The sequence below is a fragment of the Arvicola amphibius genome, chromosome 8 (genome assembly GCF_903992535.2).
Source record: "Arvicola amphibius chromosome 8, mArvAmp1.2, whole genome shotgun sequence".
NCBI classification, from domain to species: domain Eukaryota; kingdom Metazoa; phylum Chordata; class Mammalia; order Rodentia; family Cricetidae; genus Arvicola; species Arvicola amphibius.
Genome location: NC_052054.1, coordinates 65,504,324 through 65,530,839, shown reverse-complemented (window position 1 = coordinate 65,530,839; position 26,516 = coordinate 65,504,324). Strand labels below are relative to the sequence as shown.

The window sequence follows — 26,516 nt, the reverse complement described above, 5'->3', positions numbered from 1 at the left end:
CTGGTGGTGCCATATTGCCCTTCCTATTGTTGATTTTGTTATTACACTGGCATTTAGGTGCCTGAATTTGGGGTGATTATAGGTCTGGTATTGATTCCTGTATTTGTCATTGTTGAATGAATGTTTTACTCCTTGGTTTCTGTTTCCTCTCTGGTCTTCTGGCTTTGGGTCCCTAAATCTGGCATGGCCTCTAGTATAGGCTAAGTTTTCTTCCAAAGTTGTATGCAGGAGTATGAAGCCCAGGTGTGGGGTGCCATCTTAAGTTGTTCAGTGGGCTTAGAGGAGTGTTAGCAGGTAGTAGGTGTTTTTCCTAGGGTCCCTAGGACCAGCCTGGCCTCTGGCAAAGCTGACTGAGCTGTGGGCCAGAGTATGGTACCAAGGGGAGGGGTGCTGTTGGGTGGGTTTTAAGGAGTGTTAGTGGACAGTGGGTGGTGTCTTACTTGGGAACCTAGGACCAGTCAGACCTCTGGAAAAGCTGCAGGGTCTGTGATAACAATTTTTCTAATACCTGGGATTGACTCTGTGAAATAGGAAAATGTTTTTAAATTTTTTTTATTCATCCTACATATCAACCACAGTTCCCCTCTTACCCCTCCTCCTGCTCCCCCACTGCCTCCCCCTGTAAAACTTTAAGACAATTCTGAAGCCATTTCTGACAATTCTGAACCCTCTCAGCCTCCGTGCCTTAGTGCTTCCCCTCCTCCCCTGGGAACCAAGGACCTAACAGCTACACATGCATATATGTTCTCCAGAAATTGGGACAAGATAACCTTTAAGATGTTGACTCAGTTCCTGAACAATTACTCATACACATATGTTTTGATTCAGTCCCTGGGAAACGGGGTCAAAAATGACCTCTTACCTCATCTGATCTGGCAACAGCTCTCCAGCCAATTATTGGTAACAGCCCTTTTGAATAAGCCAATCATAATAGTCAAAGAACAACCCCCTTGCTTCTGTGGCCTTCTCCTTTAAAAGTAGCCTGTACCAGCTATTCGAGATCTCTCGGCTTCCTGAATGCTGAGGGACCCTGTCATGACAGAATTAATAAAATCCTCATGCTTTTGCATCAGCTGTGGTGTGAAGGATGGTCTCTTGGGGTGACTCCTCCTCAGTCCAACACCCCAACCAACCCACTATCTACTCCTCCAAAAGGGTAAGGCCTCCCATGGGGAGTCAACAAAGCCTGGCACATTATGTTGAGGCAGGATCAAGGCCCTCCTCCCTGTATCAAGATTGAGCAAGGCATTCCACCATAGGGAATGGGCTACAAAAAGGCAGCTCATTCACCAGGGATAAATCCTGGCCTAACTACCAGGGGCCCCTCAAACACCACTGTTTCCCACATGCAGAGGGCCTAGTTCAGTTGTATCATGGATAATAAAATCCCAGAGAACAGACATTCGGATTCAAGCTGAAGATCAGAAAAGCAAAGCATCCAGCCACTGGCTTTTACCTCTACCTCACACCGAAATGGGTGAGATCCTGTCTTCATGAATCCTCAGACTGAGGATTGAGACCTGTCTCCTCCTGTTTTACATTCTTCTTTAATGCTGGGATTAAAGGCGTGCACCACTACTGCCGGGCCTCTGTGGCTAACTACTGTGGCTGCTGGGATTAAAGGTGTGTACCACCACTGCCTGATCTGTATGGCTGACTAGTGTGGCTACTTTGCTCTCTGATCTTCAGGCAAGCTTTGTTTATTAAAACACAAATAATATACCACTATATTCAGTTCCATGAAGGCTCCACAGCTGTGGGTCTAGAGTTTGTGAGTTCCCAAGAGCTTGCTTTAGCTGTCTCTGTAGCTTTCCCTGTGGTGATCTTGGCTCCCCAGTCACCCCTCCACCCCAACTCACCCCTGCTGATATAATCACTCCTTCCTCTCTTTGAATGGACTTCTGGAGGTTGGCCAGGTGCTTGGCTATGGATCTCAGCATCCACTTACTAGATGAAGGCTCTATGAGGAAAGAGTATTTACCAATCTGGTATTGGGTGAAGGCTAGTACAGGCACCCACTGCACTATTGCTAGGTGTCCTGGTTGGGGTCATCCTTGTCAATTCCTGGGTATTTCCCTAGCACTAAGTTTCTCCCTAACCCAATAATGGCTCCCTCTATCATGATATCACTTTCATTGCTTTCCAACTCCATCTCTCCCCCCAACTCAACCATCCTATTCCCTCATGTTTTCATCTCCCCTCCCCTCTACCAGACCCCACCCGCAATTATCCAGGAGATCTTATAATTTTCCTCTTCCCAGGGTGATCCATGCATCCCTCTAGGGTCCTCCTTGTTACCTAGCTTTTCTGGATCTGCGGACTGTAGTCTCTTATCCTTTCCTTTACATCTAGCATCCACTTATGAGTGAGTGCAGACCGTGTTTGTCTGAGTCTGGGTTAACTCACTCAGGATGATTTTATGTAGTTCCATCCATTTGCCTGAAAATTTCAAGATGTTATTGTTTTTTTTCCCACTGAGTAATACCACATTTTCTTTATCCATTTTTCAGATGAGGGGCATCTGGCTTGCTTCCATGTTCTGGCTATTATGAACAATGCTGATGTGAACATAGTTGATCAAGTGTCCTAATGATAAGATTGAGAATCCTTTGGGTATATATCAAAGAGTGGTATCACTAGGTCTTGAGTTAGATTGATTCCCATTTTTTTTCAAAACTTGCCATACTGATTTCCAGAGTGAATGTAAAAGTTTGCACTCCCACCAGGAGTGGAGAACTGTTCCCCTTACTCCACATCCTCTCCTACATAAGCTGCCCTCAGTGTTTTTGATCCTAGCCATTCTGACAGGTCTAAGACGTCATTTAATTTGCATTTCCCTGATGACTAAGGATGGTGAGAAATTCTCTACATGTCTTTCAGTTATTTGAGATTCCTCTGTTAATAATTCTGTTTAGATCTGTACCCCATTTTTAAATTGCATTATTTGATATTTTGATGTCTATTTTCCTGAGTTCTTTATATATTTTGGAGATCAGCTCTCTGTCAGACGTGGAGTTAAAGATCTTTTCCCATTCTATAGGCTGTTGTTCTGTCTTATTTACCATGTCTTTGCCTTTCATAAGCTTTTTAGTTCCAGGAGGTCCCATTTATTAATTGTTGCTCTCAGTGTCTGTGCTACTAGTGTTATATTTGGGAAGTGGTTTCCTGTGCCTATGTGTTCAAGGCTACTTGCTAATTTCTCTTCTATCATGTTCAGCATCATCAGATTTATGTTGAAGCCTTAGATCCACTTGAAAATGAGTTTTGTTCAGGGTGATACATATGGATCTATTTGTTGTCTTCCACGTGTTGACATCCAATTATAACAGCACCATTTGTTCAAGATGCTTTCTTTTTTCTATTGTACAATTTTGACTTCTTTGTCAAAAATAAGGTGTTCATAGGTGTGTGGATTCATATCCGGGTCTTCAATTTGATTCCATTGATCCACATGTATGTTTTGATGCCAATACCAAGCTGTTTGTATTATTATAGCTCAATAGTAGAGCTTGAAGTCAGGGATAGTGATGCCTCTAGAAGTTCCTTTATTGTATAGGATTGTTTTAGCTATTCTGTGTTTTTTGTTTTTCCATATGAAGTTGCATATTGTTCTTTCAAGGTCTGTGAAGAATTGTGTTGGAATTTTGATGGGCATTGCATTGAATCTGTAGATTGCTTTTGGTAAGATTGCCATTTTTACTATGTTAATCTTACCATCTGGACGGCTCAGTCTATAGACCCTAGGCCCCAGGGTAAACCCCGTGCCCCTCCCCCACCCATCACGGCTCCACTAGCCACTCTGCAGGCAGGCCATTCCACCCCATCAGACCCTGTAATCTAAAAGCCCCACTTTGCCCCCCCAACCAGCCATTCACTGTGGCCTCAGTGGCCCCGAGAAGCACAGATACTGCCTGCAGCAATCACTGAAGGATGGCCCTCAGAGACATAGGCACCACCTGCACCAACTGGAGGAAGAGGTGGTTAGATGCCAGTGTAAGAAGACATTCAACAACACTAAGAGCAGTATGGCACCACCAGAACCTAGCTGTTCTACAACAGCAAGACCTGAGCATCCCAACATGGAAGAAGCAGAAAAAAACGACCTTAAAAATAACTTTAAGGCCAGGTGGTGGTAGCACATGCCTTTAATTCCAGCACTCAGCAAGCAGAGGCAGGTGGATCTCTGTGAGTTTGAGGCCAGCCTGGTCTACAAGAGCTAGTTCCAGGACAGGCTCCCAAGCTACAGAGAAACCCTGTCTCAAAAAACAAACAAAATAAACAACAAAAAATAACCCAAACTTTATGAAGATGATAGAAGCCCTTAAAGAAGAAACGAACAATTCTCTTAAAGGCAAACAAAAAATTGGAAGAAATCAATAAATACCTTAACAAAAGCCAAGAAAAACAACCAAACAGGTTAAGGAAACAGTTCAAGACTTGAAAACTGAAATAGAAGCAATAAAGAAAACACAAACTGAGGGAATTCTGGAAATGGAAAATCTGGGTAAACAAACAGGAACTACACATGCAAGCAAAACAAACAGAATGCAAGGGATGGACGAGAGAAGCTCTGGCATTGAAGATATAATAGAGGAAATATATTCATCAGTCAAAGAAAACATTAAAGTAAGCAAAATCATAGCACAAGACATCCAGGAAATCTGGGACACCATGAAAAGATCAAACCTAAGAATAATAGGTTTATTATTATTATAGAAGGAGAATATCAGTTCAAAGGCACAGAAGATATATTCAACAAAATGCCTATGAAGATACAAGAAATTACTGGGCCATGGTGGCACATGCCTTTAATACCAGCACTCGGGAGGCAGAGGCAGGCAGATTTCTGTGAGTTTGAGGCCATGCTGGTCTACAAGAGCTAGTTCTAGTACAGGTTCCAAAGCTACAGAGAATAAAACAGGATTGTCTTATCTTGCCAGGAAAGGGTAGGATAGTTCTACAAAAAGTTCCTTGCCTTTGAAAAATGTTATGTCAGTTGTGTTAGGCCTTAGCCAAAGTTGGTTGCCTCAACATTGCAAAACGAGATTTTGGGTGATTGCCCAGGTAGTCAGTTGTCTTTGTCTTCTGTTGCACATTTTGGAAGTTTCTCGTTTGTACTTCCTGGTTGCTTAAGTAATATTACTTCCCTTCTCAGATCTTTGATGGGGTTGAAGACTAGATAATTGTAGCTACCCTCTATATTATTTAGACTCCTTGAAGTAGGATGCTTAGTAAAACTTTTGTTATATGTTTCTTGCTTAATATTGTTTGCTGCTTGTAATTTTATATTTATTATCTGTTCCCATTGTATATAGTTGTATTTGGTTTTAAATCTGTCTTATTTAGACAAAAGGGGGAGATGATGGGGGATCTGACCACTCCCTTGTCTGAGGGGTGTGACCCCTCCGGGGCTCAAAATACCTTTAAAAGATCCCTGTTTGTTTGTTTTGGGTCTCTTGGTTTCCTGCTCTTCGCTGGAACTCTGGTTTTGTAAGTTTCCCCTTTTTCATCTTTTTATTAAAGCTGAATATTTAGCCTGGTTAATTCTGTTTGTCATTCGTTTATGCCGCTACAAAGTGGTCTCTTGTACCCAGATGTGATTTTGGTATCAGGGTCACTGTAGTTTCATAAAAAGAGTTTGGCAATGACTCTTCTGTTTCTATTATGTGGAACACATTAAGAAGTATAGGTATTAGCTCTTCTTGGAAGTTCTGGTAGAATTCTGCACTAAAACCACCTGGCCCTGGGATTTTCTTGGGGGGGTGATGACAGCTTTTATTTCTTTGTGACTTATAGGTATAGGTCTATATAAATTGTTCACCTGGTTTTGGTTTAATTTTGGTATATAGTACTTTCCAATTTTGTTGCATACAGTCTTATGTAGTAAGACCTAATTATTCTCTGAATTTCTTCAGTGTGTGTTGTTATGTTCCTCTTTTAATTTCTGATCTTGTTAATTTGAGTGTTCCCTCTCTGCCTTTTGATTAGTTTGGGTAGGGGTTTGTCAATCTTGTTGATTTTCTCAAAGAATCAGCTCTTTGTTTCATTGATTCTTTGGATTGTTTTCTGTGTTTCTATTTTGTTGATTTCAGCCCTCAGTTTGATTATTTCCAGTCTTCTACTCTTCCTGGGTGAGTCTGCTTCTTTTTTTTATAGAGCTTTTGTGTGGTGCACACTCCTCTTGCACAGGAAGTTTGTTTTTGTTTATAGGCACCTACATCAGGTTTCTCGCAACTGCCTGTAACTCTAGTTCCAGAGAATGTGACTCCTCTGGCCTTAGCAGATACATACACAAATACATAATTCAAAACAATTGTTTCATAAAAAGAAAATCAAGTACTTAGGGAGTCTGTACCATCTGTTAATCTGAGTATTGAATATAAAGAACAAGGAATATCAGAATTCTTTTTTTTTATTTTCCCTTCAAATATTTACGCTTCCTTCCCTCTTCCCAATCCCTTCCCACTCCCCCACACCCCCTGCTCCCTCTCCCTCCCTGCTTGAGAGAGGGCAGGGAACCCTGCCCTGTGGGAAGTCCAAGGCCTTCCCCCCTACATCCAGGCCTAGGGAGCTGTGCATCCATATAGACTAGGGTCCCAAAAAGCCAGAACATGCCATAAAAACAAGTCCCAGTGCTTTTATCAATGGCTTTTCAGTCAGCCCCCATTTTCAGCTTACACAGGTGTGCTAGAGTCACTCGTTATGTTCATAACAGCACTCTGCAATTTTTTTAGTTTATTTTTTGTTGATTTTATTGAGCTATACATTTTTCTTTGCTGCCCTTCCTGCCTCTCCCCTCTCCTCCAACCCTCTCCAAAGGTCCCCATGCTCCCAATTTATTCCAGAGATCTTGTCTTTTACTACTTCCCATGTAGATTAGATCCATGTATGTTTCTCTTAGGGTCCTCATTGTTGTCTAGGTTTTCTGGGATTGTGATTTGTAGGTTGGTAATCTTTGCTTTATGTTTAAGAACCACTTATGAGAGAGTACATATGATAACTGTCCTTCTGGGTCTGAGTTACCTCATTCAAAATGGCATTTTTTAGCTCCATCCATTTGCCTGAGAATTTCAAGATGTCATTTTTTTCTGCTGTGTTGTACTTCATTGTGTAAATGTACCACATTTTCCTTATCCATTCTTTGTTGTGTCTAGATTCAGGCTATGAAAAATAATGCTGCTATTAACATAGTTGAGCACATGTCCTTGTGGTATGATTGAACAACTTTTGGATATATATCCCAAAGTGGTATTGCTGGGTCTTGTGGAAGGCTGTTTCTTATTTTTCTGAAAAATTTCCATACTGATATGCAAAGGGGCTATACTAATTTGCACTACCACTAACAATGCAAGTGTTCTCTTTACCCCACAACCTCTCCTGCATAAGTTGGCATCTGTGTTTTTGATCTTGGCCATTCTTACAGGTATAAGATGGAATCTTATAGTTGTTTTGATTTACATTTCTCTGATGACTAAGGATGTTGAGCATTTCATTAAGTATCTTTAAGCCATTTTAGAATCCTCTGTTGAGAGTTATGTGTTTAGATCTGCTCTGGAGGCATCTCTATCCCTGACTTCAAACTCTGCTACAGAGCCACAGTACTGAAAACAGCCTGGTATTGGCATAAAATCAGACAGGAGGACAAATGGAACAGAATTGAAAACCCAGATATCAATCCACACACCTACAAGCACTTGATTTTTGACATATAAGCAAAAAGTATCAAATGGAATAAAGAAAGCATATTTGACAAATGATATTGGCATAACTGGATATCAACATGTAGCAGAATGAAAATAGACCCATGTCTATCACCATTTAGAAAATTCACATCGAAATTGACCCAAAATCTCAACATAAAGCCAGGCACACTCAGTCTCATAGAAGAGAAAATAGGAAGTACACTTGAACACATTGGCACAGGAGACGACTTCTTAAAGTAGCACAGACACTGAGAGAAACAATGAATAAATGGGACTGCCTGAAACTGAAAAGCTTTTGTAAGGCAAAGGGCATGGTGAACAAGACAAAATGGCAGCCTACAGAGTGGGAAAATATCTTCACCAACCCTACATGAGACAGAGGTCTCATCTCCAAAATATACAAAGAACTCAAGAAATTGTTCATCAAAAAACAAATAATACAATAAAAATGGAGTACATACCTAAGCAGAGACCACTCTTTGCAATTTTGAAGAGGGAAAAGACAAAAAATGTAGCCATGAAAAATCACTAAAGGTAGATGTCTCAGTCAGTGTTCTGTTGTAGAGACACCATTTCTAAGGTAAGTCTTATAAAGGAAATCATTAAGTTGGAACTTGTTTATGATTTTAGAGATTTTAGTCCATTCTTATTATGGTAGGGATGGTGGCATGCAGGCAGGCATGGTGCTAGAGAGGTAACAGAGAGTTTCCATCCAGATTAGCAGGCATCAGGAAGAGACCTTAGACCTGGCTCGGGTCCATGAAACCTCAAAGACCTAACCTCCAGTGACACACCTACTCCAGTAAGGCCACATTTCCTAATCCCTGTCAATTTAAACCATTCCGCAATGATCAAGCGTTCAAATCTATGAGGATATGGGAGTCGTTCTTATTCAAACCACCACAGCGGCTATAAGTGTTCTACCTTCAAAATTGTGAAATAACATGATTAATATTTGGTTATTAATATAGTTGGCTATTCCACGGTGCATGACCATCACTTAGGCTATGATATATACATGTAATTTTCATGTGCCAAATTACTTAATTAATTATTTAAAAACATTTTCAGGATCAAACGTCTTTAATATTTCAGTATGACTAGGAGATGTGTTGCTGAGGTTCCACCTACAACTGAGGAGCTATTGGCAGTTGATAGCTGCTGTGGAAGCAAGAGTCAGTTTTTTTTCAGAGATGTGAATTTTGGTGCCCATACTTAAGTTAATAGGCCCCCACACATGTGCACATGGGAAACAATATCTGTACTCAGAGGACATGAAGTTGGAAGAAAAGAGATGTGTGGGGGTGGGGTAGAGGAGTAGTTGTACAGAGAAAATAGGGATAGATATTGCCAAGAGAAATTATTTGCATGTATGAAATTTCCAAAGAATGACTGAAAATTAAATTAAAGATGATTTCAATTTTGTTATGCCTATTGTGTGTGACTGTCTCTGTGTGTGCATAGAGTTGCTCTAAGAGTCCAGAAGAGGTCATGGTGGCTCACAACCTGTAACTCCAGTTCTATCGGGGTACTAGAAACTAATCCCAGTTCCTCTGCAAGAGCAGTAAGTGCAGTTAACAATGGTGCAATCTTCCCCAGTCTTCCAGACCTCCTCAAAGAAACATTCTAAAGGAAAAACTGGAAAGACTGAAGATAAAACATTGTTGATTTAAATGCTGAGAAATTGCCATGTTCTATTTTCTTTTTTATAATTATTATTAAAAATTTCCACCGCCTCCCCACCTCCTATTTCCTTGCCCCTCCCTCCACTCCCCTCCCCCTCCCTCTCTAGTCCAAGGAGCAGTCAGGTTTCTCTTCCCTGCGCGAAGTCCACGGTCCAACCCCCTCCATCCAGGTCCAGGAAGATGCGCATCTAAACAGACTAGGCTCCCCCAAAGCCAGTACTTGCAGTAGGATCAAAACCCAGTACCATTGTCCTTGGCTTCACAGTCAGCCCTCGTTGTCCGCCACGTTCAGAGAGTCTGGTTTGATCCCATGCTTTTTCATTCTCAGTCCAGCTGGCCTTGGTGAGCTCCCATTAGACCAGCCCCACCGTCTCAGAGGGTGGGCTCACTCCTCGGGGTCCTGACTTTCTTGCTCATGTTCTCCCTCCTTCAGCTCCTCATTTGGGCCTTGGGAGCTCAGTCCAGTGCTCCAATGTGGGTCTCTGTCTCTATCTCCATCCAACGCCAGATGAAGCTTCTATGATGATATGCAAGATATTCATCAGTATGGCTATAGGAAAGGGCCATTTCAGGCTCCCTCTCCTCAGCTGCCCAAGGAACTAGCTGGAGACATCTTCATGGATACCTGGGAACCCCTCTAGAGTGAAGTCTCTTGCTAAACCTAAAATGGCTCCTATTTTCTTTTTAATATTTTTTCTTGAAATGTCTAGGTAATTTTTCTTCTGGAATTCAAAATTTGACCACTGGCAATATTATTCAACAGAATTATGTTACGTAGGAAGTAGGAAATTATATAACAAACTGATAAACAGAGAAAAGAGAGGGTAGAGATACAGAAAGAAAAGAGGAAGAGAAGGAAAAAGGAGTGGATCCCTGGATCATAAATTTCAGATGGTAGTGTCCTGGAAACATACATGTTTTGGGCTTTTCTTCAGAAGTGGGATTTTATGGTTCTCAATAACCACATAATCAGTTTAATTGGAAATGAAATCATTATAATCTTAACCAATCTAAAGAAGTATTAGTGTAAAACTCATGTTGATTTACATGTAATGATTATTATATTGAAAGTACTCATTTGATTGTAACATGAGGGTCGGGCTTATTGGGGTTTTTGTTTTCCCACCAGGTCCCACAGTCATTTTAGCCCCAAAGAAAATCACACAGAGGTCTTCATAAGTTATAAACTGATTGGCCCATTAGCTTAGGCTTCATATTAGCTCTTATAACTTATATAGCCCATTATTCTAGTATATATTAGCCACATGGCTTGGTACCTTTTTCAGCAGGGCAAGTCACTTCCTACTTCTTTGGTGATCTGGGCAGGACTTCGGGAAGAGCTTCCTTCTTCCCAGAATACTCCTGTTCTCATAGCCCCACCTCTACTTTCTGTCTGGTTTTCCTGCCTATACTTCCTGCCTGTCTATTGGCCAATCAGCATTTATTTAAAATATAATTGACAGAATATAGAATTGTCCCATACCATTTAATGTTTGTACACCTCATAAGAAGAATACTTAAATCTTGTATAAAAACACCCAAAGATACAATTTTGAAATAATTACCTTACTTGATGGCTCTGAAGAAGAGGAATTGAGGTCAAGACATGTTCCAGTATTGTCATGGTAAAAGTCTGCAAAGTAAGAGTTGGAGTCTTAAGAATTTTCTGAAATCCTTCATAATTTTTGAGCCACATACAACATGCAAGTAGCCAACAAGTATCTGTTTTCTCAGCTGTGGTCAACCAGTGAAACAGATGAGTTGAGTCTCTCAGGAAATCCTGTATGGTTTTACTGAGGAACTACCTCCTGTCAGCAGAAGCAGTACCATGCTGCCTACGGTCCTTAGCCTGGTGTGTCCTGGTAAGTACTCCTGGGAAAGAATGATGTGGAATAAAAGGGTGGAAATATCAGATAGGGATGGTGGATCTGTCCACAGCAGGGAGCCTGGTTTCCATGCAATGGTGGACGTTGGTGCATGAGTTCATCTTCACTGAGTGGGCTCTGACTTCTAATGTACAGAGACTCAACAGGTGCAGAGGGGCAAAAGGAGACAGCTCACCTCTTAAGTGTCTTTTCCTCCAGGGTTCTTGTTGTTGCAGAAGACATGGGCACAAGTGGGTGAGTCTGACCCCAAACTGTGGATTACTTCCCATGCTACATATAAAGATTTTTCTGTAACAGGAAGGCAAACAGCACAGGGATTGGGCTGGTGTAAAGACTAACAGGACAGCCTGTGACTGACATCTTATAAGTTGGAAGGTGAAAGACCTGGAAATATGCTTTCTAATTCTGTCCCAGAGACTCACAGATTCTCTTTCCTTGGTTGAATCAGTCAACACTGGGGACAAAGGAACTGGAAGAGTCCTGAGTTTCTAGGAAAAGTGATGTCATCTGTTTAATAGGGAAGGACTCACAGCTTGGAACAGCTGTCACTCTCAAGGACAGATGAGGATGCAAGCTCCCCCAAAATATCCATGATGTTGGAACATGCACAGGTCACCTGTTATTGTACCAGAAGGGGTAGGGAGACTTTTTACTATGTCCTGGACATTCCAGATTATTTTAAACAGACTCAGCTGCTTAATGTAAACTGATGTAGTTTGATGTCATTTCATTCTTGGTTGATGACTTCATTTTTATATATAATTGATTTTCCTGACACATTGGATCTTTTATGCAGTAATTGCTCAAAAGTTTCAGTAGTATATGGTTTTGTTATGTACTTCTGGGTGTATTGGCATGGAAGGAACTTTAGAAATACACAAGCAAGGAGAGATACTGAGCACAAAGAAAGAGGTATTCCTGCCTCCTCCTTTCTAAGATTGGACCATTCTCTCTTCACAGGGGTTTCTAACAAGCCCACCCTGTCTGCTTGGCCCAGTTCTCTCATTTCCATTGGAGAGCGTGTGACTCTGAAGTGTCAGTCCCAACTTGGGTTTGAAGTGTTCCGTTTATTCAAAGAAAATGAAGTCCACATCCTGGAATTCCAAAACATCATATTCCAACACAGCTTTGACATAAACCCCATGACAAGGGCACATGCGGGGACCTATAGATGTCAGGGCTTTGAACCTAACCTCCCTCATAAATTTTCAGAAATCAGTGAGCCCTTGTTAATCATAGTTACAGGTGAGACAACTCATAACAAAGGTATTCTTCATTGTTCCACAATTTCTATTGAGATCATGAGTACGATTATTATTTAGGAGTCCCCAGAATAGTGGAATGTCTTCAAGTGTCTCAGGTTCCAGAAACATCAGTACAGGGGACTGGGCACTGAGATAGTCAGGAAAGGTTTCCTCTAATGATATTCATATTCCCAAACCTAGAATCAATTAATATGTCATGTGGCTTGATGGTTTGGTTATTTAACCTCCACCTAAAGTTCATGTGCTAAAAACTTGGTTCCAAGTATGAATGTGTCATGATAGAGAGATCTTTAAGAGTGAGGCTTAATATGAGATGGTTAGAGTATGAAGTGCACTATATTCAGAAGGTACTAATGTAGTTTTCCTGGGATCCTGGTGAGATCTCACTGGAGCTGGTACAAAACAACTCTCATATGGAAGGGAAACAGAGGTTAAGAATGCAATTCACATTTTAATCAGTTAGCTTTATGATGAAGAGAAAGTCCTGGATGGTCCACATAGGCTAGAATAGCTACAATATCTCACAAGAGAGAAGAAGGAGTATAGTGAAGGTCAGAGCAAGGCAGCATGAGACATAGACATACTCCATTTTTCTGGTTCTGAAAACCAAGTGTTCACAAGCCACAGAGTATAGGAGGCTTCTATAATCTGAAGAGAAAAAGAAATATCCTCTCCTCTTGGAGCCTTTGGAAGAAATGTAACCCTTAAGAAATGAAACTTGTATCAGTGGGCTCATTTCAGACCTTTTACCTCCAGAACTGTAAGATATTACACATGTACTTTCTCTTCCTGTGTCATTTTTATGGTCATTTCTAACATCAACAATTAGCAACTAAAAATGTACCCAAGTCAGAGACAAACATGAAGAGAAGAGATGCCAAGACAAGTTTGATCATGGTACTAATGCTGCCACCAGGATGACAGGGGGTGATGTCATAAATCCATACTCAAGGTTGTCCTCTGTGAGCTGGGACCACAGACAAGGACAAGGCCCACGCACACTATGTGAAGCAGTCTAAGGTCAGGAGGGAAGCATAGGAGAACTCCTGTCAGTTGCCTTATTGTTACTATAACATCCTGTCAGGGATTTCATTTTTCCCCAAAAAGCATGAAATGTATACAGAGGGAGTCTGAAACCCAGAATGCTATGTTTTCTACCCTCATCCATCACAGAAAATGGAAAACAACTGGTAGATGAATGCAACCATCATCTGCATGGGACAATCCCAGTCAGATGGTGCCTGAAACTATTAGACGCAGAGAATTGAGCCAAAGACAGAAAGAAATGGTTAATTGGGTAGAGAGATAGCCATCAAAGAGGACATGGGTTTATGAATAGGAGGAATGACTTGGGGTTGGAGAACCTTTGCTATACCAGTTTCCATGATGTGGAAATTCACAATCTCTATTTTTAGGACTCTACAGAAAGCCTTCCCTCTTGGCCCTACCAGCTCCTCCAATAAAATCAGGAGCAATGATGACATTAAAATGCTGTTCAGAAGCCATGTTTGAGACCTTCATTCTGGTTGTGAACAGAAAGGATGTAAATGAAATCCGCATGTATCTTGTTGGAAAGCCTTATGCTGGAGGATCTCAAGCCAACATCTCTCTAACTCCTGTGACTTCAGCACATGCTGGGACCTACAGGTGTTACAGTTCTTCTAGTCAACATTCCTATGTGTGGTCAGACCCAAGTGACCCACTGGACATGGTTGTCACAGGTTAGAGTCTCTAGACTTATTCCTTAGACTCTGTGTTATATAGTATTGGTAATTCTGGAATTGGGAAGTCCTAGGACAGGAGGTTGGTAAGTACTGAGTACTTATGGAATGGAGTAGACTTGATGAGAGTTTTAATGATGGAGACAATGATAAAGGAAACTCAAGTTCATATTATTCTATAAAAACAGACAAGAGGGGTTTGAGGGAGGAACGGGGAAGGAGAGTGATATATTGCAGTTTCAAAATTTAAATAGTTTTTCCAAACATAGATAGGGGAATCTGAGAAGTTATAAACAGAGACAAGCAGCAGAGAAACCATGGTGATACAATGCATGGGTCAAAAAGAGGCCTTTTCCATCATTACCTTGTCAGGAGACCTAGGAAGTTCACAAACTGAGTTTCCACTTAACTACATCTCTTTTCTCATCCAAGGAAACTAGACATCTCTTGTGCCTGACCTGAATTTCAGAGCTGCATTGTGTTTTCCTGTGCTGCTTCCCCATGATTCCTTACATTGCCTTTAGTTGGACAGTCTGTCCTTCCTCTGGCTGAGTCATAATGGTCTTACATTATGATCCTGGGTGAAGAAGCTAAACACCAATACCTGTATATTTGAATTTCTTTCCTATATCTCCAAACTGGTTTCTAAGGCTGTATCCCAAAATAATCACTGATGTTATAGAATGACTCAGGAGAAAAATTATATTTTGGATCCAAAAGAAATAAGTAGAGTCAAGTAAGCCAGAGACAGGGACATACACAAGGGTGTGGAGAGAAAGGTAGGGAGGGAGGGAGAGAGAGAGAATGAGGAAGCAGTTAACTAAAAAAATGTAAGGAGGAGCTGGAGAGATGGCACAGTGGTTAAAAAACTTATTATTCTTTCAGAGGCCCAGGATTCGATTCCCAGTACCTACATAGTGGCTCAAAACCAACTGTAACTTCAGTTCCAGAGAATCCAATGCCCTCTTTTGACAAAAGTGGGCACTGCACACATAGTTCTACACACACACACACACAAACATATATAATATAGACAAAACACTCAAATGCATGGATACAATAATAAAACAAAATAAAATATTTTTTTAAAAAACTGAAAGGCTGTAAAGGTAGCTAGTTGGTTAAGAGCACTTAATACTCTTCAAGAAGATTCAAGTTCATTTCCCAGCACCCACACACCAGGTGGCTCAAAATCACCCATAATTTCCTATCCAAGAGATACCGTGCAATTTTCTGGCCTCCAACTTCTCTGAGCTCATGTGAGTATATATACACACAGAGAAACACATAAACACATAACACACGATTAAAAGCAAATCTCTGGTGCCTGAAGAGATATTTCAGTAGTTAAGAACACTTGCTGCTCTTTTAGATGACTTGGGTTTTGTTTCCAGCACCCACACAGTGGTTCATAACTGTCTGTAACTCTAGTTCAGGAGCTCTGATGCTCTCTTCTGGCCTCTTTTAGTATGAGGCATGAAATCTGTACATGTCACACATGCAGGCAAAATACCCATAAACACAAAATAAACATTAATAAACCTTTTTTAAAAAATAAAACGCAAGAGTCTTGGGAGTGTGTCTTATTTGTAGAGCATCTGCCTAACATGTGAAGGTATGACAAGACCCCAGGTTTGATTACTAGCATAGATATTTTAATATAGGAAAATATATAGAAATTAAATAGGAAAAAGCATATTTTCCTAACTCCATAAACAGCACTTCACACTTTTTCTTGTAAAAAAAAGAAACTCATTGATGCATAGGTAGGCTACAGGAAATACCCATACTATTACTCTACTAATCTACAAAGAAAGGTAGATGTGATCTGGTTTTTTTTTTATTTTTACCTTTTTATAGAATAGCACACTTAAGCTCTCAAGAAGTGATAGAAAATGTATGCTTTCTCAGTCTGGTTTTGTACATTGTATTGCTGCCAAACCCATCATGTTGATAAAATTCAAATAATAAATTAATATTCAAGAGAATGACAGCATGAAATTAAACTCAGAAAAGGGTCACTAGCATATGGTGTCAGGAAGTATCACTGAACATTCTTATAGAGAAATGTTTTAAAATACAATAGATATAAAGTTCTTGGAGCAAGCACAGAAGAAAGAGGTGGACTGAAAACTGTTGTAGGAATAATCAAGATCTCATTTTTCTCTTCTTCTCCCTCTTAGTTCCTGATGCCAGCAACTCTTCATATCATTTTAACCTTACACAAGATAAAGAACCAGGGATACCCATCTCAGAGGATAGGGACACAGGAAGTCTGTGAATACCATGGGTGGCCACCATAAAACAGAACTTTAAGATTCCTTACAGTTGTCCTGTCCTTGAATCTATCTTCTTCTTAATCTTTCATCACCTGGGCTTGCCTCTGTTTTCATCTTGAACATACCCTAGCTCATTACATCACAACTATAACTCAGACCCTAACCTTATATGTGGAAGTTCCAGAAGGGTTTCTTATTGGTCCCATTTTTTTGGGTGGGGAGATAAAAATATGTCCTGGATATTCATATTATATACATATGAAACTGAAGACAATGGTCCCCTATGTCCTTCTATGAGGCTGAAGAGAAACATAGGCTATTTCATTTGAGGCATCAGCAAAGGACATTCAGGTGAATAGACATATGCCCATGGAGGATCTCCATTCCTGAGTTCAGCAATAGAACAGACTCAAACTTAGCATTGTTGGGGAGGAGAAAGGTGATAGTCACCAACAGACTTGTGCACAAACTCAAAGACCAGGAAATTCAAAGGACACTTGCAAGGGTAAGAGATAACTGAATGCGGTTCCCCTGAGAGAGTTATAATGATTTCAGGCCAGAAGACTCTGTTTGGACAGAAATAATGTTTTTTAAACTCTTCTTAAAATTAATTTTATTGAGATGAACATTTTTTTTCTGTTTCCCTCCTTTTCTCTCCCCTCCCCTCAACCCTCTCCCATGGTCCCCATACTCAGGAGATCTTGTTTTTTGTTTGTTTGTTTTTGTTTGTTCTTGGTTTTTTGCTAGCTATAGAAAGACATGTAGATTAGATCTATGTATGTCTCTCTTAGGGTACCCATTGCTGTCTAGGTTCTCTGGGATAATGATTTGTAGGCTGATTTTCTTTGTTTTATGTGTAAAAGCCACTTATGAGTGAGGACCTATTTGAGGATCTATTTGAGGACCTATTTGAGACATTTGTCTTTCTGGGTCTGAGTTACCTCACTCAAAATAATCTTTTCTAGATCCATCCATTTGCCTGAGAATTTCTGCTGTGTAATACTCCATTGTGTAAATGTACTACATTTTCCTTATCCATTCTTTGACTGAGGGGCGTTGAGGTTCTTTGCAGACTCTGGCTATGATGAATAATGCTGCTATGAACATAGTTGAGCACATGTCCATCTGGTACTATTGAGCATCCTTTGGGCATATACCCAAAAGTGGTATTGCTGAGTCTTGAGGAAGGCTGTTTCCTAATTTTCTAAGAAATTGCCATACTGATATCCAAAGGGGCTATATTAGTTTGCACTCCCAACAGCAATGCAGAAGTGTTCCTTTTTCCCCACAACCTCTCCAGCACAAGTTGTTATCAGTGTTTTTGATCTTGGCCATTTTTACAGGTGTAAGATGGAATCTCAGAGTTGTTTTGATTTGCATTTCTCTGATGACTAAGGATGTTGAGCATTTTCTTAAGTGTCTTTGAGCCATTTTAGATTCTTCTGTTGAGAGTTTTCTGTTTAGGCTTGTACTCCATTTTTATTGGATTATTTGTTCTTTTGATGACCAATTGCTTGAGTTCTTTGTATATTTTAGAGATCAGTCTTCTTTCTGAGGGGCTGGTGAAGATCTTTCCCAATTCTGTAGGCTGCCATTTTGCCTTGTTGACCATTTCCTTTGCTTTACAGAAGCTTTTCAGTTTCACGAGATCCCATTTATTAATTGTTTCTCTCAGTGTCTGTGCCACTGGGGTTACATTTAGGAAGTGGTCTCCTGTCCCAATGCATTCAAGGGTACTTTCCACTTTCTCTTCTGTAAGGTTCAGTGTGGCTGGCTTTATGTTGAGGTCTTTGATCCATTTGAACTTGAGTTTTGTGTATGCTGATAGATGTGAATCTATTTTCATTTTTGTATATGTTGATATCCAGTTATGCCAGCACCATTTGTTAAATATGCTTTCTCTTTTCCATTTGATTTTTTTTTGCTTCTTTGTCAAAAATCAGGTGCTCGTAGGTGTGTGTATTAATATCTGGGTCTTCCATTTGGTTCCATTTGTCCTCCTGTCTGTTTTTATTCCAGTACAGGCTGTTTTCAGTACTGTAGCTCTGTAGTAGAGTTTGAAGTCAGGGACTGTGATGCCTCCAAAAGTTTCTTTATTGTACAGGATTGTTTTGGCTATCCTGAGTTTTTGGCCTTCCATATGAAGTTGAGTACTGTTCTTTCAAGGTCTGTGAATAATTTTGCTGGGATTTTGATGGACATTGAATTAAATCTGTATATTGCTTTTGGTAAGATTGCCATTTTTATTATGTTAATTCTACCAACCCAAGAGCATGGGAGATCTTTCCACTTTCCGGTGTCTTCTTCAATTTCTTTTTTCAAAGACATAAAGTTCTTGTCATACAAGTCTTCCACTTGTTTGGTTAGAGTTACTCTGAGATATTTTGTGCTATTTGTGTCTATTGTGAAGAGTGATGCTTCTCTGATTTCTTTCTCAGCCCATTTATCATCTGTGCACACGAGGGTTGCTGATTTTTTTTTTTTGCATTAGTCTTGTATCCTGCTATATTACTGAAAGTGTTTATGAGTTGTAGAAGTTTCTTGGTAGCAGTTTTGAGATTGTTTATGTAAACTATTATATCATCAGCAAATAGTGAGAGTTTGACTTCTTCTTTTTGATTTGTAATCCCTTTATCTCCTTTTGTTGTCTTATTGCTCGAGTTAAAACATCAAGAACTATATTAAATAGATATGGAAAGAGTGGACAACCTTGCCTTATTTTGATTTCAGGGGAAATGCTTTGAGTTTTTCTCCATTTAATTTTATGTGGGTTGTTGGCTTGCTGTGTATTGCCTTTATTATGTTTAGGTATGTATCCCTGCTCTCTCCAAGGCCTTTATCATGAAGGGATGTTGTATTTTGTCAAAGGCTTTTTCACTATCTAATGAAATGATCATGTGTTTTTTTTTTCTTTTTTTCTTTTTTTGGTTTTTCGAGACAGGGTTTCTCCGCAGCTTTTTTAGAGCCTGTCCTGGAACTAGCTCTTGTAGACCAGGCTGGCCTCGAACTCACAGAGATCTGCCTGCCTCTGCCTCCCGAGTGCTGGGAGCCACCACTGCCTGGCTAGATCATGTGGTTTTTATTTTTCAGTTTGTTTATATGGTGGATTACATGGATAGATTTTCATCTGTTGAACCATCCCTGGATCTCTTGGATAAAGTTGACTTGATCATGGTGGATGAGTTTTCTGATGTTTCTGGGATTCAATTTGCCAGTATTTTATATAATATTTTTGTATCAATGTTCATGAGTGAGATAGGTCTGTCATTCTCTTTCTTAGTAATATCTTTATGTGGTTTGGATATCAGGGTAATTGTAGCCTCATAAAAAGAGTTTGGGAATGTTTCTTCTGTTTCTATTATGTGGAACAATATGAGGAGTATTGGTATTAGTTCTTTGAAAATATTGTAGAATTCTAAACTGAAACCATCTGGTCCTGGGCTTTCTTTGGTTGGGAGACTTTTGATGACTGTTTCTATTTCTTTATCAGTTATAGGTCTATTTAATTTACTTATCTGGTCTTGATTTAATTTTGGTTAGTGATATTTATCCAGAAAGTTGTCCATTTCCTTTAAGTTTTCCAATTTTATGGAGTACAGGTTTTCAAAATATGACCTAATGATTCTCTGGATTTCCTTAATGTCTATTGTTATGTCCTGCTTTTTATTTCTGATATTGTTAACTTGGAAATTCTCTCTCTGCCTTTTGGTTAGTTTGGATAAAGGTTTGTCTATTTTGTTGATTTTCTTGAAGAACCAACTCTTTGTCTCATTGACTCTGTGTACTGCTTTTTTTGTTTCTATTTTGTTGATTTCAACTCTCAATTTGATTAAAGAAGAAATAACTCTTTGAAGGTAGACAGAAAAGAGCTGCATTTCAGAACCCTGTGGTGCATGGCCTGATCCACTCATTGTGTTTTCTCTTTTCACACAGGTTCTGTCATGAAGGATTATACCCTGGAGAACTCAATTAGAATGAGTGTGGCAGGGCTGGTCCTTCTGATTCTATTGATAATATTGGCTGAGGCCTGGTGGAATCATAGGAGCACCACAGGTTGAAATGAGAGAAAATTTTTTCCAGAACCATGTGAACAGATGACTTTACAGAATAGACCTTGGAAAGAACTCCATCTGCTGAGCTGTCCCTGATTAGATGTGGATTGCACTCATGTCTGGGTCTTAGACCATTTCTGGGGGTGCTTGGAAGAACAGCTGAATCTCAGTAGGCAAGGAACACACCCAAAATACTAGATGAGCTTCTTAGGGGCACCAGACAAGAGTTCTGACAAGCTTAAATAGATTCAAAGACAGCATATGAGTTTTCTTCAATTTTCTTTTGGCTTGTAGAACACTCATGCTTTTTCTCCCTTTTATTGCAAAGTGTGGCCTCATTTGTGTTTGCTTTTTATTGACGTTGCAGCTATATTTCTGTACCCTCTATCTCCTCCTTAGCTTCCTCCACTTCTTAAAGGCTTTCTCCCTATTAGAATTACATTATTTTCTTTTCTTCCTCTTATTTCTACTTCATCTATGCTTTCACTGATAAAACTTTTGACATTTATCTTCACTGATTCTTGGGTTCTGCTTTTTCTCCTTTAAAAACAGGATCTCATTGTATAGCCCTGGCTTGTTTAAAGCTCATTGTTTAGATCAGGCTGTCCTGGATCTCACAGAGAGTCCCTTACCTTTCTGCATCCCTGGCACTGGGAGTAAGGGCATGTGCCATCATGCCAGGTGGTTCTGCATTTTTAGAAACATGAATCCAAGTGCTTGAAATAAGACATTTTTTTTCATTTTGCTTTTACTGTCACTGTCATTTACTACAGAAAAAAATCACAAAATGGAAGTACTCAAACTACATATAAAAATTACATCTCCTCTGTTTGAGAAAACCCATCAAAACCTAAGGCTTTAAATGTAAATTTTGATATGTAGAATAAATGATCACGAAATATAACATTTTAATGATCATTTCAATTGTTTTGTCAATAACTTGTTTATCATTTCTCATTTATTAACTGTTGTAATCTAGCTGCCCTCACTACCCCTGACCCTCAGGGGGACTTCCTTATGGCCTGTAATTGACAAGGATGTTTGTGTTCTTTCTGGCTGGTGGGTCTCCACAGGAGTAGAAGTATAAAAGGTTGCTGAGCAAAATAAAGGTTGCTGTTCTTCCACCTGAAAAGAAGCCTCCATGTCTCAATCCCGGCACCCCCCACCAGTCTTGGCTATCCAGGCTGTGCTGGCCACAGCAAGTGGAGGTTCCACCGAGATATGGAAAGTGGGGATACGTGAACGGGGTCGCTCCAGCCTCCGGCTAAATTGAGGAGCATATTGGGGAAGGTAAAGTGTCTTTATTTTTCATCCCCAGAGATAACTCTGAGGGACATCCTCCAAAATATAAGCAAGAATAAAAAGGTGGGAGGGTGAATTGAAAGGTCTCAAAAAGTAACTGAAACTCTTAGAGCAACAAGGCACAGAAGTAACAAGGAAGACAGCCAAAGATTTTGTACAGGAGGGGGTTTAAATGTTCCAGACTGGGAACAAGCCAAGTCAGATTAAAATGAGTATGTGTTTTTTTCATCCCCAGAGATGCTCTGAGAGATGCCCTCTGGCAGACTGGCCAGTAGGGAAGCAATAAAGAGGAGACAGGAGGGTGAATTGAGGGCCTCAAAAGATAGAATGTGTGGAGATATATGTTATTGTGTTGATTGTGTTGTCTTTTGTGTTCTGAACCTAAGAAAGACCTTTGATTCTGGAAACTGCTAAGAAAGGTATTTGGACTTTAAAATGTGGGCCTAAGGATTTGATGCTTTGGAAAAGAGGTTCTGTTTTTGTCTCCACAGAAAATGAGAACCGTGGACTCATTGCAAATTTATGTGGTTTGAATCACTGAGCCCCCCTGAAATGTTGATGTAAAATACTCCCAAGAATACAGCACCCCCGCTCAGCAGGAAGTAGCCAGACAAGTTGACGATGCCCAAATTCCCTAAATGATTGTTAAAGTGGAGCCCCTTCAATGGTTCTGGAGCAGGAGCAGCGAGCCTGCTTTCCTGAGTTCTGCTCCACTCCATGCAGCAGTTTGGATCCAGAGTGAGTGGGGCTGGGGCCAGAAGGTCGCTGGAGCAGAGCTTTTCCACTACAGCTACTGCTGCTGGACTTGCTCTCTCACAGACTCTGCAGATGGCTGAGACTGTCAACCAGCAGGCTGAGTCAGCAATGCTTTGGACATTCTAAATGATCTTAATGGACATATTCAATTGGGCATATTGACCTTAAACCAACAAGTAGCTCTGGTTCATGAGCATGTGGACTATCTTTGACTTTTCAACAGCTTAATCATGTTATGTGTGTTACTCATGGACTGTATTGCATGCTTCTGCTACTGTTATGGAACTCAACCGTCATATGGGAGGGGTTTGGAATACTGCTTTTGTTAATTTTACCACCCAGCTAGTGCATGCTAGATGGTTGCAGCACTGGTCTGGTTCCTTGGTACTGTCAGTCCTGGGGATACTTGGTTTAGGGCTATGTGTCTGGGTAGCCACGGACGGGCAATACTTTGGGAGCAGGATGCTACCTAAGACAGGGAATATTAGAGGGCTATTCCCCATGACAGGCAAGGTATTATAAAGTAAAATGGGGGGAGTTGTGATCTAGCTGCTCTCACTCCCCCTGACCCGCAGGGGAACTTCCTTGTGGTCTGTGATTGACAAGGATGTTTGTGTTCTTTCTAGCCAGTGGGTCTCCACAGAAGGAGTAGAAGTATAAAAGGTTGTTGGGCAAAATAAAGGTTGCTGTTCTTCCACCTGAAAAGAAGCCTTCGTGTTTCAATCCTCGCACCCCCCGCCAGTCTTGGCTATCCAGGCTGTGCTGGCTGCAGCAATTAACAGTTTTATTTCTAGGTGATGATTAAAATGGTCACTTTTTTGTCATTTGACTTACTATTTGTGGAACTATTACATGTTCTTAGTATCCAGAATTGCATTATGCTTGTTGAAGCTGAAATTTCAAATGATAACTTCAGAGATAGGGAGAGAGGAGAGAGGGAGAGGACAGAGGGAAGGAGAGATTACTATGCTCTTGAGCCAGAATTTTTTATATATTGGTCTTCATAAGGAATTTAAAGAATATAACTTATTGTTTGGCATTCATAAAAAAGTGCTTAGTACTTCTCATCAGAATACTGTATATAAAAATATGATTATGATTTGAATATTCTATTAAAATAGTTATGAATTAATTTATGAATAGGGCAGTTTTTCTTATTCTGAATAAAATTCTTAGAGCTTAAAAAGGCTAGACATAACATTAAACATGTTATTAGAAAACAGTTTTAAAAATTTTTTTAGTAATGTATATTTATTGCACAAAATGATGAATTTTAGTATGTCACTTCCATTAAAACATGTCTACTTTGAACACATTGGCCTCCATACATCACTCTTTGATTTCCTGTGCCATTCCTGGTGTCTGTTCCTCTTCCTTAAGAATCTCCCTTTTATTATATACCTCTTAAAAATCTAGATTTTTGCCTATAGAGGAAAACATGCAAAATTTATCTTTCTGAATCTGTGTGTGGTTACCTGGACAAAAATGACCTTCATGGGCTCATAGGGAGTGGCATTATTAGGATGTGTATTCTTGTTGGAGTAGTTTTGGCCTTGTCAGAAAACTGTATCACCTCAGGTGGTCTTTGAGGTTTCAGAAGCTTAAGCCACATAACAGATCATAGCTGTCTATAACTCCATTTTCACATCTTCTTATGCCTTCTATTAGCCTTTGTGGGAAATAGGCATGGATGTCATGCATAAATATACACGAGGACAGGAATATAGATAAGGCAAAATAAATAAATCTTAAAAAGTAAAAGAAATATAAAACATTGGTCACTACCTAGAAGAACGAGAGTTGGGGTTGATCTCAGTGGTATATGCAGCATGAGAATATCCCTAGGGTGAATTCCAAACACAAAAACAAAAGCAAAACCAAAAAGGCAATATAAAAGTCTCTGATGAATAAATAAATACAGAATAATATTGGTCTTCTTGTCGCTGTGCCAAAATCCAAGACAACAACAACCTATGGAAGGAACAATGTGCTTTGGCTCACAATTTGAGAGAAGACAGTCCACTGTGGTAGTGAAGTCACAGCAGCAAGAGCTTGAGGCAATTGGTTTCATTGTGTCAATAACAACCAAACAGCAAAAGTAGCAAAAAAAAATATAGGAAGGAGAAGGAGGAGAAGAATGAGGGTCCCATCTATCCTTTTCCCCATCTCATTTCAACAATTTGAATGTGTATACAGGGAGTGCACACGTGAGTATGACTATACATGTGCACAGTGTGCATGTTGAGGTCATAAGACAACCTCAGACATCAGTCCTCAGGCATCTACTACTTCTGTTTGGCTTGGAACTTTGACTCAAAATTCATATATCTTCCTGGTATCCTCCAAACTTTCTGGTATCTATTCATGTTGGGTCTCTAGAGGACAGGCCTTTGAACCCCACTTGATCTGTTTTGCACTCTTGAGGTTGGTTGAAAACAGGAACAAAAACAGGAACAATCTATTGTTTTCAGCAATGTTTCTAAGGATGTTTACCTCTAAGCCATGGAGTTAGGGTGATGAGCTTCCTGCTTTTGCTGGTTTGGCCTCCCCTGCTGAGGGCTATATATACTTGTGAGAAAGTGAAATAAAGGGCTTGTCTGCAGAACCTAAAGTTGTGTTGCATTAATCCTGACATCCCTTGCTCAGAAGAACAACAGTGGCCATGCTGGTGCAACATATTGGTCTCTGCCTGACATCTGAAAACTGCAGTGCTTGGATTATAGGTGCATCTCAGTGTCTGATTTTAAATGTGAATTCCTGGAGTACAAATTTTTCTCCCCACAACTCGATAGGCAACCACTTTATTTTTTTAATTATTTCAGATTAAGGTATATATTCCTTGTTCCCATATCCACCCTTTCCTATATCCAACCATCCTATTCCCCCAAGCTCTTCCCATCCTCCACTTCACACTTTTCTTCTCCCCATCCCCCTCCCCCATCCCACCCCACCCCCATGTTCCCATTTTTTTGTCCGGCAATCTTGTCTACTTCCAGTATCCAGGAGGATAACTATATGTTTTCTTTGGGTTCAACCTTCTTATATAGCTTCTCTAGGATTTTTTACGAATTATAGGCTCGATGTCCTTCATTTATGGCTAGAAACCAATTATGAGTGAGTATATCCCATGTTCATCTTTTTGGGTCTGGGTTACCATACTCAGGATGGTGTTTTCTATTTCCATCCATTTGCATGCAAAATTCAAGATGTCATTGTTTTTTACCGCCGAGTAGTATCTAATATGTATATATTCCACACTTCTTCATCCATTCTTCCACTGAAGGACATCTAGGTTGTTTCCAGGTTCTGGCTATTACTAATAATGCTGCTATAAACATAGCTGAACAAATGATTTTGTAATATGATTGGGCGTCTCTTGGGTAAATCCCCAAGAGTGGGATTGCTGGGTCCTAGGGTAGGTTGATCCCAAATTTCCTGAGAAACCTCCACACTGCTTTCCAAAGCGGTTGCACAAGTTTGCATTCCCACCAGCAATGGATGAGTGTACCCCATACTCCACATCCTCTCCAGCAAAGGCTATCATTGGTGTTTTTGATTTTAGCCATTCTGACAGGTGTAAGATGGTATCTCAACGTTGTTTTGATTTGCATTTCCCTGATTGCTAAGGAGGTTGAGCATGCCCTTAAGTGTCTTTTGGCCATTCGAACTTCGTCTGTTGAGAATTCTCTGTTGAGTTCAGTGCCCCATTTTTTAATTGGGTTCATTAGCATTTTAAAGTCTAGTCTCTTGAGTTCCTTATATATTGTGGAGATCAGACCTTTGTCTGTTGCGCGGTTGGTGAAGATCTTTTCCCAGTCAGTAGGCTGCCTTTTTGTCTTAGTGACAGTGTCCTTTGCTTTACAGAAG

At 40.1% G+C, this 26,516-nt stretch overlaps 1 protein-coding gene across 1 annotated transcript in view; it reads left to right on the top strand.

Moving 5' to 3' along the window:
- Window positions 1-11,254: 11,254 nt before the first annotated feature.
- Window positions 11,255-26,516, top strand: part of LOC119821765 (leukocyte immunoglobulin-like receptor subfamily B member 3A) — a 41,796-nt gene continuing 26,534 nt past the window's right edge. Inside the window, exons 1-5 of the mRNA XM_042055579.1 lie at window positions 11,255-11,508; window positions 11,793-11,910; window positions 12,235-12,519; window positions 13,955-14,260; window positions 16,444-16,533. Coding sequence (XP_041911513.1) covers window positions 11,308-11,508; window positions 11,793-11,910; window positions 12,235-12,519; window positions 13,955-14,260; window positions 16,444-16,533 — 1,000 coding nt within the window. The 5' untranslated portion in view covers window positions 11,255-11,307. The remainder of the gene's footprint in view (window positions 11,509-11,792; window positions 11,911-12,234; window positions 12,520-13,954; window positions 14,261-16,443; window positions 16,534-26,516) is intronic.